The sequence below is a fragment of the Octopus sinensis genome, linkage group LG2 (assembly GCF_006345805.1).
Source record: "Octopus sinensis linkage group LG2, ASM634580v1, whole genome shotgun sequence".
Taxonomy (NCBI): Eukaryota; Metazoa; Mollusca; class Cephalopoda; order Octopoda; family Octopodidae; genus Octopus; species Octopus sinensis.
Genome location: NC_042998.1, coordinates 33,359,716 through 33,374,579, shown reverse-complemented (window position 1 = coordinate 33,374,579; position 14,864 = coordinate 33,359,716). Strand labels below are relative to the sequence as shown.

Below are 14,864 nucleotides of genomic sequence, written 5' to 3'. Positions count from 1 at the left end.
TCTGAACTTTGCCCAGGTTATTCTTATTCTAGCAGCTACACTTTCAGCGCATCCTCCCCCGCTACTGACTTGGTCACCTAAGTAATGGAAGCTATCAACTACTTCTAGTTTTTCTCCCTGGAATGTGGTGGAAGTTGGTCTTTGCGCATTTTCAGTGTTTATTGCTCCCGAGCATCTGCCACATACAAAACTATCTTCCCAGTTAGCCTTCCTTTGTTATTGCTGCACCTCTTATGTGTCCATAGCTTACACTGGGTAAATCTTATAGAGTTTCTACCTACGCCTTTTCTACAGACCAAGCAGGGCCATCTACCTGAAGGGGTTTGTGGTTTTCCTGCTTTCCTACTTATTAGGACTTAGCTAGGTTGACTCTAAGGCCCTTCGATTCTAATCCTTGTTTCTACAATTGAAACTTCTCATCTAGTTCTGATAGTGACTCAGCAATTAGAGCAACACAGTACTTGTTGCCAACCCTCACCTTACTGACAGCGTCCCTGTACATGGCTTGCACAGCTCTCATTAACCATTCATCCATCCCTAGTTTCCTTATTGACCCCCAGATAAGGGATCGGGGGGCCCTGTCAAAGGCTTTCTCCATGTCAACGAAAGTCAGGTACAGAGGTTTATCTTTGGCTAGGTATTTCTCCTGCAGCTGTCTTACCAGAAATATAGCATCAGTGGTGCTTTTCCCTGTCACGAACCCAAACTGCATCTCATCTAAACTCTCTCCCTAATTAGTTGGGCTATGACCCTTTCCGTGACCTTCATAACCTGATCCAACAACTTGATAATTCCTCATCTCTTAAATATAGAACTGAACTCTGAAAAGAGCCTAAAAGTAATGAAAATAAAACAAGCAACATATGCATATATACATGCACACAGACATGCATTCTTAACAGTGGAATTATAAACTTAGACTTGAAATATTTACAGTGTTTGACTATTTTGTAAATGAGGTGATACAATTTGAAGCAAGCTGTTTACTATGTTTGGAAACTGCTCTCTCTCACTTTATTGAAGTAAATTAAGACACGAATAAATGAAAAGAGTAAGTATTTATGAATGTTTATGCTTAAGTAACCAACCCAGGTGGTCATGGCAAACGATGGCAGTAAAAAGTTTTTACGGGTGCATTGAGTGATGTGAATGAAGTTTGAAATTTACATTTTCTTTTATAGTAACCACAAAGAATTATATTTGTTTTTAACTTAAATATATTCAGAATTAAAATATACACAAATTTTCTTGAAAATGCCATGTAAAAATTGAAAAATGAAAAATTAAAATTAACTGAGGTGACCAAATATACTTTTACCTTAAAAGACACATATCCTCATAGAGGAAATAAAAGTTCTTTTGATAGATGTTTGGAAAGAATGGTGAGAAATATACCAAAATCTGGCAGATGAAATGAAAAGAAACCCTAAATTTATCATTCTTTCAAATGATATGCATTTGTGCTTGGAGACTTCGTAGAATCTCGTGAGTTCCTTTTCCTTTTCAGTCTAATGTATCATCAGACCAATTAAAAGCTGTTCTGTTTAGTAACTTTACCAATTCCTCATTATGAGGTTGATAGAATTTTTGCAATAGTGCATATGTTTCGTTCATTATTGGTCCAATATTCCGTGTAGCATCCTTTCGAGTGTTTGCCGGGGGAAGACTGATCAGAGTTCGCTCTTTAACTTTATCCAGTTTCTCTGCAAATAGAAGAAAGACATTTCCTTACAGAATAAATGTGAGTATATATTTGGAAGAGGAAGCAAGTTGTTAGTCTTCCAAAAAGTAAGAAACACTTTTTTACTCCAAATGTTGATGACAATATCACAAATGTCTGCAAAATTCACCTTTAAAGCCTTAGCATTCATAATATTCTGTTGAATGTATTGCTTATTCATTCATGTGGCTTTGGATTAATTATATAATGTCTTGTAGCTTCAAGAATAATATAACACGATTATTTATTTTTAAAAGCTCTAAAATTCACTCCATAATTGCCCACGGGCATATGGCGTAGTGGTTAAGAGCGCATGCTACTAACCCCAAGATTCTGAGTTCGATTCCAAGCAGTGACCTGAATAATAACATCAAAAAATACCTTAGGAATGAGAACCCAGGTTCAAAATTTTCCCCAAAACACCTGATGAAGGCTGGAGGGTATATCAGCCGAAACGTTGTGTTCGCAACAAATAAGATGAGGTCAAATATCCGTCAAATGTAAATAATGTACATAATTCCTCATCTCTTAAATATAGAACTGTATCATTTATTTTTAGATTGACATTGTACTGTAGGTGTGAGAGGTCAGATCTGGCTTGTCTGAACATAAAACAGGCAGACTACTTTGGCTGAACGTGGCCGGTTCAAGTGCTAAAGGGTTAAAAACGACATGATGGCAATTCAGTTCTCGGCTTTCATCAGTTGTCATTCTTTAATTTTTAATCATTCTTTATTCACGAAACTTATCATACCACCCCATCTGCATTTTTCAGACACAATGTACCTAGGATCACATTATCCTTTGTATCCTTCATATTTTAAAATGCTAGAGTGTTATTTGAGGGAGAGTTTACTGTTATTCCAAATAAAGGATCTCATCTGTTATAAACAATGGTTTTACAATTAATCTATCTTTTCTTGTTTTTGGGACAATCAAAAGCAGATGAAAGTGACCAAATTTGTTCCAGTTTGAGTATCTTCATTCATCATCATCATCGTTTAACGTCCGTTTTCCATGCTGGCATGGGTTGGACAGTTTGACTGGGATTTGGAAAGCCAGGAGGCTGCACCAGACTCCAGTCTGATCTGGCAATGTTTCTACTGCTGGAATCCCTTCTTAACACCAACCACTCCGAGAGTGTAGTGGGGGCTTTTTATATGCTACCAGCACAGGGGCCAGAGGGCCTGGCACCAACCACGTTTGGATGGTACTTTTTATGTACCACCGGCACAGGAACCAGTCAAGGCAGTGCTGGCATTGGCCACATTTGGATGGTGCTTTTTACATGCCACCGGCACAGAAGCCAGTTGGGGCAAGGGGGCTGCTATCAACCACACTTGGATAGTGCTTTTTACGTGCCACTGGCATGGGGAGCACAACTACAATTTCTATTTGATTTCATTTTGATGATGTACTTGACTCAATAGGTCTCCTCAAGCATGGCACGTCACCCTACAATCCAAGGAAATTTTTAGGGGGCTGGTTATGTGACACTGGTGTATCATGCATAAATAATATGCACAGATAAAAGACAATGTGAGGATTAAATCCTTCACAGAATTCAATCCATTCCTGCAATGGTAACTATTTCTTCTACAGATTACCATAATTTTCAAAATTGGAGACCAGATGCTAAAAGTGATCAAATATTATGTAAGACAAAAAAGAATTGAGCTAGCAGAATCAATCGCATGCTGGACATAATATTTTAGTGGTATTTCGTCTGTCCTTATTTTAAGTTCAAATTCTGCTGAGGTCCACTTTGCTTTTCATCCTTTAAGGGGTTGATGTAATCAACCTACCCTCAGAATTGCTGGTTTTGTGCCAAAATTTGAAACCAATATGATTTTTCTATTCTTTTACTTGTTTCAGTCATCTGACTGGCCATGCTGGAGCACCACCTTTAGTCGAACAAATCGACCCCAGGACTTATTCTTTGCAACCTTGGTACTTATTCTATTAGTCTCTTTTGCCAAACTGCTAAGTTACAGGGGACGCAAACACACTAACATTGGTTGTCAAGCGATGGTGGGGGGTCAAACACAGACACAAAGACCCACAAATATAAATCATCATCATCATTGTTTAACATCTGCTTTCCATGCTAGCATAGGTTGGATGGTTTGACTGAGGGCTGGCGAACCAGATGGCTGCACCAGGCTCCAGTCTTGATTTGGCAGAGTTTCTACAGCTTGATGCCCTTCCTAATGCCAACTACACACGACAGGCTTCTTTCAGTTTCCATCTACCAAATTTACTCACAAGGCTTTGGTCAGCCAGAGACTATAGTAGAAGACACTTGCTCAAGGTGCCATGCAGTGGGACTGAACCCAGGACCATGTCATTGGGAAGCAAGCTTCTTACCACACAGCCATGCCTATGCCTGATACATATACATTTTTTTTTTACATACAATTTTTTTGCATACAATCATTTTATCTTTTCTATGCAAATTTACAATTTATAAAAACAAATGGGTTTCTGAATTCCTCTTTTTTTTTTTTTTTTTTTAAGTTCTTTCTAGTTTTAGGTATGTTAATTATTATGAAAACTTTGGCTAATTCTCGGAATGCATAATACTTAGTTCAAATGCTTTTTCCATTTATTTTATATTTTTTATTGAATTATTTCATAATGCAAATCTCATCCCTAAGTAGATTCGAGTCATCTTCGTCATGATGACAAACTCCAAATTTCACAAACAGTTTCATTATGTCCATATTAATGGTGACACTCAAAAGCAATCATGACATTAGAATTCCTGACAAAGATTAGTTATGATGCAAGAGGTCTTTGTATAATGTTTTGGTCCATCGTAAAAGTTGTAACGCAAACACTCTCATGCGCACACACACACGCACACATCATCATCATCATCATCATTTAATGTCCATTTTCCATGTTGGCATGGTTTCTTATTTCTTTATTACCCACAAGGGGCTAAACATAGAGGGGACAAACAAGGACAGATAAAGCGATTAAGTCGATTACATCGACCCCAGTGCATAACTGGTACTTATTTAATCGAATCCGAAAGGATGAAAAGCAAAATTGACCTCGGCGGAATTTGAACTCAGAACGCAATGGCAGACGAAATATTGTGCTAATGTTTCTGCCAGCTCGCTGCCTTCCATGTTGCTATGGTTTCTATGGCTTGATGCCCTTCCTAACATGGGATACTTTTTATGTGACATCAACATGGGAGATTTTTCTGTGGAGCCAGCATGGATGCTTTTCACATGGAGTAACCATGGCTGCTTATATTCCATGGCACCAGCACAGGTGCTTTTTATGTGATACCAGCATGTGTGATTTTTACATGTTTATGAATTGAATTTAGCTCAACTCAACTCACTAACAAAACTCATAAAATTTCTTGGCTCTCTTGCTAAACAATGACTAAAAATATCTTTCATCCTTATGAACCCAAGTGAAATCATTGTCATGGCTGATGCCAGCCTCCCATAACTGACTTGCAAACTGTACCCTTGAATGTTGGGCGATATGCTGTGCTTGAGAAGACCAGTCAAGGCAAGTGAAATTGTAGTCATGGCTGATAGCAGTGCCAAGTAATTGGCACCCATGCTGGTGGCACATAAAATGTACCATTTGAATGTTGGGCCTCACAGAGGCAGTGATAAATGCTCGAGTCCTTTGGTTTGTATGCTGCGCTTGAGAAGACCGGTCAAGCCAAGTGATATCATAGCCATGACTGATGCTGGTGTTGTGAAACTGGCACATAAAAAGTACCCAATACACTCTTGGAGTAGCTGGCATAAGGAAGAGCATCCAGCCATAGAAACCATGCCAAATCAGACTGGAACCTGGTACAGCTCCGCAGCTTACAAGTTTTCAGTCAGACCGTCCAACCCATGCCAGCATGGAAAGCAGATATTAAAGGAAGATGATGATGATGATGATGATTATCAAAGCCTTTTGAAACCATTTAGTATGTCATGGACAACTCAATCTGGTGTATTGGTCTATTGATTAAGGCAAGTAATTTAAGCTGTAACGAAGAAACAAGGGGAGTAGAGCTGGCAACTGAATTTTTATTCTGCTGTAATCAAAGTCAAAATCAAATTCGATGACTGGCGTCCGTGCTAGCGGGGTGCAAAGAGCACTATACGAGTGTGATTGTTGACAGAGCGGCTGACCGGCTTCTGTGCCAGTGACACTTAAAAGGCACTATTCGAGCATGATCGTAACCAGTGTCGCCTTACTGGCACTCGAGCCCCGTGCTAGTAGGGTATTAAGAGCACCATTCAAGCGTGATCATTGCCAGAGTGGCTATCTGGCCTCCATGCTGGTGGCATGTAAAAGACACCATTCGAGCGTGATCGTTACCAGCATCGCCTTACTGGAACCTGTGCCAGTGGAATGTGTAAAAGATTCGAGTGAGGTCATTGCCAGTACTGCCTGACTGGCCCCGTGCCAGTGGCACGTAAAAAGCACCCACTACACTCTTGGAGTGGTTGGCATTAGGAAGGGCATCCAGCTGTAGAAACTCTGCCAGATCAAGATTGGAGCCTGGTGCAGCCATCTGGTTTTCCGGCCCTTAGTCATTCATTCAACCCATGCTAGCATGGAAAGCGGATGTTAAACGATGATAATGATGATGATGATTCATTTCAAGAGAAAAACCTCCATATAAGACACACTCAAAGCTACAAAAAAAAAAAAAATGATTTTAGATTAAAAAATTAAATGGAAATAGCTTTTGTTGATCTTTTCAATTGTTTGTGGAAAATTTGTTGTCAGAAATTTTGCTGAATAGGAAAATCCACTATAAAACAAATCCACCATATGGACAATAATAAAGTGTGTGATATCAGTTCTTTTGAAAATTAAAAATAGGAATGATGAAAAAGTTTTATAAAAGCCTTAACCCTATTATTACTGTATATTATTTTGAGATGCTCTGTGTTTCTTACAATTATTTTAAATATAATAAAGAATTTAGTAAAATAACTTAGTTATCATTCAGCTAGTGTTAGGAACATTAATTGTGACTAAGGTTTGGTGGAAGATTTTAATTCAGAACTTATGAAAACAAAACATTTGTACTACAGAACCAGAGGCGGTTTCAGCCGGGCTGGTATCGAAAGGGTTAAATAGTCATGTCTTTATTCAATGCCAAACATTAAAGCAAAAATCATGATGTGGTCATTTAAAATGAAATTTCTTTTGCTGAATTTTCCTAAGGTAAAAACGTTTACTGGAAGATTTCCTATAACCCTTTTTAATACTCACTTAATCCAAGGAAGCGAAAGACTTTCTTAAAGACACATAAAACGCATCGTTTGTAATCTTCACTTCGAATGATTAAGAAATTTTTCACTGGAAAAATACTGAACCAGTCCTTTAAGTAGATCCAGTATAGGCCTATACGAAGTCTAACCTGAAAGAAAAAACAAATACATCTTACAATAAATGGTTTACATTATTATTATTATTATTATTATTATAATTTTTTTAGTAAGAAGTTATTCTCTGCTTGCATTTAATCTATAATATAAATTGGACGTGGGTGATTGTTGTATTCTTTCTTGTCTTGAGGTTCACAGCCAAACGGCTGGGTGGATTTGCATGAAAAATGGCACACATATGGAGACAGTGCATAGATTGGAATGCAGTTTGTATTTTTTTTTCTTACCCCCATACTTACCGAGAAAATCGATTGAAAATTTTCTAATGGAATTTCCCTCTTTCTTCTGCCATTAAAACAACCAGTTGCTTAGAAGCTGTTTTCTGACAGGGTGGGGTCAAGAAATTTTCATATTACTGGAGGCTCCAATCGAAAGAGGTTGACCCAAAATGATAAGGTTGACAAACGCTGTTATAGATTATGCCTGACCAAAAACTATCACAGCCACATCATCCAAACAGACCAGGTGAAACTGGGCTTAGCTGCTAGTAATCATTATCGGAAAATTAGTTTTATGCTCAAAACAAAGTTTTGTAGGGTGGCATGAAGTTTTGGAACCAAATCAGCAAGTTCAGTGGAGTGAGACAGTGGAGTGATTTACATCAACACCACGGTTCAGCTGTTACCCGTTTTGTTGATCTCAAAAGGAAGAAAGGCAAAAGTCAACCTCTGCAGAATTTGAACTCTGAACATAAAGACAGACAAAATGCTGCTAAGCATCCTACCCAGGGTGATAACGTTTCTGCCAGCCCACCACCAAGACATACAGGACAGGTGCAAAAGTAGGTATGCAGTTATGAAAAACAGAAAACGCACACAATACCCATTTATTTTTATCGTAAAAATTAAAAATTACCAAAGGAGAATTATTTTTCATTTATTTCTATTTGTTTCAGTCATTTGACTACGGCCAAGCTGGAGCACCACCTTTAGTCAGAGCAAATCAACCCCAGGACTTATTCTTTGTAAGCCTAGTACTTATTCAGTCGGTCTCTTTTGCTGAGGCGCTAAGTTATGGGGACGTAAACACACCAACATCAGTTGTCAAACGATGTTGGAGAGACAAACACAGACACACAAACACACACTTCTTTCAGTTTCTGTCTACCAAATCCACTCACAAGGCTTTGTTTGGCCCAAGGCTAAAGTAGAAGCAACTGGTTGTTTTAATGGCGGAAGAAAGAGGGGAATTCCATTAGAAAAAGTTTTAATCAATTTTCTCGGTAAGTATTAGGGTTAGGAAAAAAATACAAACTGCATTCCAATCTATGCACCTATCTCCACATATGTGCCACTTTTTATGCGAATCCACCCCGCAGTTTGGCTGTGAACCTCAAGACAAGAAAGAATACAATGATTGCCCATGTCCAATTTATATTATCTATATATATATATGCTGTATTTTGAAATAATAGCATGAGATTCAATGTCAAAAAATTCCTCATGAAGATATATATATGTTTAAAATAGTTTTGTGTTAAAAATATATGTGAATATATGAAATGTGACAGTTTAGAAATTTGTTAATGAATGCATCTTACAATCGTTTCATGGAAATATTATCGTTATAATGGAATCAATCCATTGTTGATACACACTGATAAACAATACTGCCGCTCGTCAGAAATGGAGAAGATAAAGTTTTTATGATATATTGAATGCTTTTTTAAAATTAGAAAAATATACGAAAAAGCATTCTTGAAAAATAGATTAAAATTTACTGGTTTTGATTTATGCAGGTAAATTTGGTAAGAAAATTAAAAAAGATTATATGTATATACTTGGTAAGTTCATGACTAGTTTTGATTTATGCAGGTAGACTTTGGTGTGTGTATATATATATATATATATATATATATATATATATTATATATATATATATATATATGTGTATGTATATATATATATATTATGGAGATGTACTTGCATAGCAAGTGACCTGATCTGAGATCATGTACTGGAACGAAAACAATTGCAGCATGGAAGGTGTTTATAAGCACGGAATTTTGTAGGTGAATAGGTGGCGGTCTCAAAGCGATGAAAATATTTTGACAAATTAAATTTAAATGTTGAAGTGAATCTAACGGATTTCATGTGTTTCTTAAATGGATTATAAACACCTTCCATGCTGAAATTGTTCATATATATATATATATAATATATATATATATATATATGCATGCATGCATGCATGCATGCTTGTATGCATGTATGTATAACATAAAACTACATTGAGAGTGGTGTTTGTGCTAATATCATTAAGGAGAAAAATATCTGCCACTTACTCCCGACAGAAGCCCTAGTTTGGAGTCATATGCACATTTCCGTAGCGTTTCATTTTTGAAGCAGTTTTCATATAATGCAATGGTATCCACGACTCTCTCATGAAAGTTTTCCACGGATTTGTTGAGCTTGCCAAAATACAAGTAGTCGGAGAAGAGTCTAGGGGGAAAAAACAGAATAAAGAAATAAATCAGATGATGATGATGGTGATGATAATGATGATGATGATGATGATGGTGGTTGTGGTGGTGTGTTCATACAGTAATTCCTCTCATAGGCAAAAGGATACAAATATCAAGAGATGATTAGTCTGATCAGATCAACCCAGTATTTAACAATTTATTTTATTTTATCTTCTCTAAAAGACTGAAGGGCAAATTGTCCTTGCCAGGATTTGAACTCAGAACTTCAAGAGCAGGGCTCTGTCATAACAACAACATAAACCCCTCTAATTCAAGAGTGATTAACCCTTTCATTACCAACCCAGCTGAAACTGGCTCTGAGTACAAATGTCTTGTTTTCATAAGTTTTGAATTAAAATTTTCCACCAAACCTTAGTCACAATTTATGCTCCTAACACTAGCTTAATGATAACTAAGTTATTTTACTAAATTCTTTGTTCTATTTAAAGTAATTGAAAGAAACACAGAGTATCTCAACCGAAATGTGGTAACAAAAGGGTTAAACTGGAAGTGGGATGTATATGTTTTTCCTTAGGACATTAGCAATGTAACAGAACATTGTTGCTTTTGCATTATAATTCCAAGACAATCCAAGATGTCTTGAAGGAATGTGAAATGAAGGATCAGAATAAACCAAGAGATTAGTTTTATCTTTCGTTTTCTTTTAGGGGTTTACCCTTTTAGCATCAAAATTATTCTACTAAATGCAATACTTACTTCTTCACATTGTTTCGAAATTAAACATTTATTATCTTGTAACTATGTAAGGTGACGAGCTGGCAGAATTATAAGCACATCAGGCGAAATGCTCAGTGGTATTTTGTCAGCTGCTACATTCTGAGTTCAAATTCCACTGAGGTCAACTTTGCCTTCCGTCCTTTCGGGGTCGATAAATTAAGTACCAGTTATGCACTGGAGTCGATCTAATCGACTTAATCCATTTGTCTGTCCTTGTTTGTCCTCTCTGTGTTTAGCCCCTTGTGGGTAGTAAAGAAATAGGTATTTCATCTGCCATTACGTTCCGAGTTCAAATTCCACTGAGGTCAACTTTGCCTTTTATCCTTTTGGGATCAATAAAATTAGTATCAGTTACGTACTGGGGTCAATGTAATCGACTTAATCCCTTCCCTCAAATTTGAGGCCTTGTGCTTCCAGTAGAAGGGATTATCTTGTAGCTATGAGATTTCAGTGATCTGAAAGGTCAGATCTAGCTGGTTTGAGCATAAAACAGGTTGAATATTTGGGATAGTTTGAATATTTGGGATAGTTTGAATATTTGGGATAGTTTTGGGCTGTTTAACTCTGTAGTCACCATATTTCTGTTGAGATGCTTTGTGTTTCTTTCAATTAATTTTAAATATAACAAAGAATTTAGTAAAATAACTTAGTTATCATTCAGCTACTCTTTGGAACATAAATTGTGACTAAGGTTTGGTGGAAGATTTTAATTGAGAACTTGTGAAAACAAGACATTTGTACTCAGAGCCAGAGGTGGTTTCAGGCAGGTTGGTATCAAAAGGGTTAAGAATTGTTTCTCTATTCTATATTCTATCCCTTCTGTTACTATATTTCTATGGAGTTGCTCTGTGTTTCTTTCAATTAATTCGAAATATAACAAAGAATTTAGTAAAATAACTTAGTTATCATTAAGCTAGTGTTAGGAACATAAATTGTGACAAAGGTTTGGTGGAATATTTTAATTCAGAACTTATGAAAACAAGACATTTGTACTAACGAACCGGAGGCAGTTTCAGGCAGGTTAGTATCAAAAGGGTTAAATGCTAAAAGGCTGAGTCACTTCACAATTACATGGGTTCTGAGTTCGATGTCATGCCACAGCAAGTGAGTTCTACCGTATCCTTAGGCTGGCTAATGCTTTGTGCATGGAAACTGATAAATGCAAGCCAGTCATGTAATCTCCATGTGCCTCCTCATACATACACACGTACACACATGAAGCTAAATTTCCCTCTCGAAGAATTCCGTTGTTACACTTGCAAGAGCCCTGCCCCATTAGATCAAGCCGGAAAATCCTGTGGGTGCACAGCAAACGTGTAACAGTATTGATTTATTTTTTTTTTACCAATTTTTATATCAATAAGATATCATTGTTAGTTGATTAGACTTCATTGTGTAATTGTATTTATATTAAATAAAATAAATAAATGCGCCCTTCTAAAGCCTAGCCAGGTTCATGGGCCCAGTTTCCCGGTTTCTATGGCATATGTGTTCCCCAGCTGGACAGGAAGCCAATCCATTGCAGTGATACTCATTTTTGCCAGCCGAGTGGACTGGAGCAACGTGAAATGAAGTGTTTCACTCAAGAACACAGCACGTTGCCCGGTCCAGGAATTGAAACCACAATCTTACGATCATGGTGCTGATACCCTAATCATTAAGCCACGCGCCTCCACTGTTGTATTTATATTACTGATTCTAAAAATATAATTTTGAACCCTGAGCGCAAAGGAACAAGTATAAGTTAGAGTAAAGCAGTTATTCAGTTTCTTTCTGACTTCCCTTTACCAGTTCTGCAAAAGCGATTTCACACTTAACTACAATGGGATTACTTAAATAAATTCGTTGCTAGTATATAGTATGCGGTTTTCCACGGTGTCAGTCAGAGTTATCTACCTTATCTTTCAGATATTTCAGAGATAAAAAACTTAAGATAATTCAGAGATCATTTTTTTTTTCAGAATCATAGTTTTAGCATCTAACCATGATCACTCAATGACCCGAGTGTGTGCTCCGGTCACTGGACCCCTCATAATGTCGCTCATAGTTCACTATCAGATGGTGATGACCTATGACATTTGAATTATTATAAGCAGGCCACTCATCTGAATGAATTAATGAACCTTTTTCACATTCTCTCTCAATAATTGGGATCAGACTGTTCCCGTCATGCCATTCCACACAAAAGTATCGACAGTCTGAGCCTTGTTTGAGACCCAAAACCCATGACCCATCAATTCTACGTCCATGATTCCTGTTGTTTCGTTCTTCTGCATCACTGTCTTCGAAGGGAGGAGACTTATCGCCATTTAGCATTCTTCCTCAGTTGTATTTTCGTCGACCAACAAATCCTGCTTCGTCGATCTGAATGGGATTATCGTTTGTTCCAACCATCTTCCCTCGTGGTTCATGATAAACAATGGCCCCACACACCTCACGGCAAATATTGTATCAGACATTGTATTCTTAGATTTTACTGTTAGAGTCACTGCTGTGGTATTCTATTTGTTTCAGTCATTTGACTGAGGCCATGCTGGAGCACCACATTTAGTCAAGCAAATGGACCCCAGGACTTACTCTTTGTAAGCCTAGTACTATTGGTCTCTCTTGCTGAACCGCTAAGTGATGGGGATGTAAACACACTAGTATTGCAGTATTGGTTGTCAAGCGATGTTGGGAGGGCAAACACAGACACACAAACATATACATATATACATACACACACAGACACACACATAAATCCACTTACAAGGCTTTGTTTGGCCCGAGGCTATGCTAGAAGACATTTGCCCAAGGGGCCATGCAGTGGGACTGAACCTGGAACCATGTGGTTGGTAAGCAAGCTACTTACCACACAGCCACTCCTGTATATCCATGACAAAGAAAAATATTAGTTCTAAAATCTCACTGAAGCTCAGCTTGCAGTTTAATTTGTTGTTAATGTCCGTATAATGGGAAAATTGGTTTCCTTTGCGAACTGAACGTTTAAGGTAGATAACCCTGGCTATACTGTTTGACAACGTGGTAGACCGCATACTATATGCTTGCACCAATAAATACAATATCGTATTCATTTCATTGATATTTAAAAGATGATTGAAAAGGAAAAAGGTGTTAGGATTAGTGTTGAGGATGAAATAAGTGGAACAAAAGCACACACGAAGACGAAAAGTGTCACAGAAGAAGTCACAGGTGTGTGACGAAAGATTTTTGGACAATGGACATGAGTTAGAATAAGAACAGTAATAAACGAGGGAAGAACGAATATACAGTGCGTCTGTTTATTTATCGAAAAAAATGGGAACAAAATGACCGTCCCGAAATACAACAATATGTGTTAGGATTTAGTATGAGGAAGTAGAGGGATGGATCAGCAAGGCCTTTCGATTCGTTCCCTAACCTACATCAATCACATTCCGCATTTTAAGTTAGCTAAAAGGCGTAAGCAAGACACCAACTAAAATTTCTTAAATGAATCGAAGGGAAGTAATGGAACAATTTAAGAGTTATCTCTCTTGCATACTTTCAGCGAAATGTAATTGTTTAAACAATTTGCTGAAGGATATGGATGACAGTAAAAAAAAAAAAAAGGAAAAATCTTATTAGAAATTAAAAGATTCCGGGACACCAGAAATATGATAAACAGTGGGTAAAGTAACGTGTCAAAGATAATTGAAAGGCAATACATCCATAACAATATAATATGATCTAGAGTTATCTCTCTTCTTCCTCAGCTCTGGAAGAAATGTGTGGCAAGGCTTAAATTGTCACTGCTGTGTCGTGAGAATATAACGTTTAACAGTCTGATTTTTATAAATTTATACGCATTTTTCAAGCCTAGCTAGGCTCATGGGCCCGGTTTCCCGGTTTCTGTGGCATATGTGTTCCTCCCAGCTGGACAGGACACCAGTCCATCGCAGCGTTACTCAAGAAACAAGAAGAAAGAGTGAGAGAGAGCTGGGGTGAAAGATTACAACAGGGGTCGCCACCACCCACTGCCGGAGCCTCGTGATGCTTTAGGTGTTTTCGCTCAATAAACCACACACACAACGCCCGGTCCGGAAATCGAAACCGCAATCCTTCGACCGCGAGTCCACTGACAGTCTGAACCAATGGCATTTGTAGAAATTAGATGTCCAAGTTGTATCATTTACACAAAAAGAACAGCTTCAGCCGGATTGCTTTATATCTTCTCTCGTCGCCGGACACGGCATTTACTTATGATTTCATTCCTCAAAGTCTGATCGCGTGCGCGCGCACACACACACACACACACACACAAGTATGTGCGTACAAACATACATAAATACATCATAGGTACATTAGGTTATTATGTACCAAACAAATTTACATAAAAACCTAGAACTATTCGGTTTCATGAAGAAAGAGTAAAAGAACTTGACACGGATTCTCCAAAATCCACTCTATTTGTGGCATAAGATTTCTAAGACATTCCGAAAATTCTCAATCTGAGGTTCTATGTGGACAGATGCACACACTTGGATTTATG

The 14,864-nt window shown here is 37.6% G+C and overlaps 1 protein-coding gene across 1 annotated transcript in view; it reads right to left on the bottom strand.

Moving 5' to 3' along the window:
• Window positions 1-944: 944 nt before the first annotated feature.
• The window catches only part of LOC115232487 (carbohydrate sulfotransferase 15), a 104,606-nt gene continuing 90,686 nt past the window's right edge, over window positions 945-14,864 (bottom strand). Inside the window, exons 6-8 of the mRNA XM_029802387.2 lie at window positions 9,437-9,593; window positions 6,977-7,124; window positions 945-1,703 (exon numbers count right to left, since the gene is read on the bottom strand). Of these exons, the coding sequence (XP_029658247.1) occupies window positions 1,504-1,703; window positions 6,977-7,124; window positions 9,437-9,593 (505 nt within the window). The 3' untranslated portion in view covers window positions 945-1,503. The remainder of the gene's footprint in view (window positions 1,704-6,976; window positions 7,125-9,436; window positions 9,594-14,864) is intronic.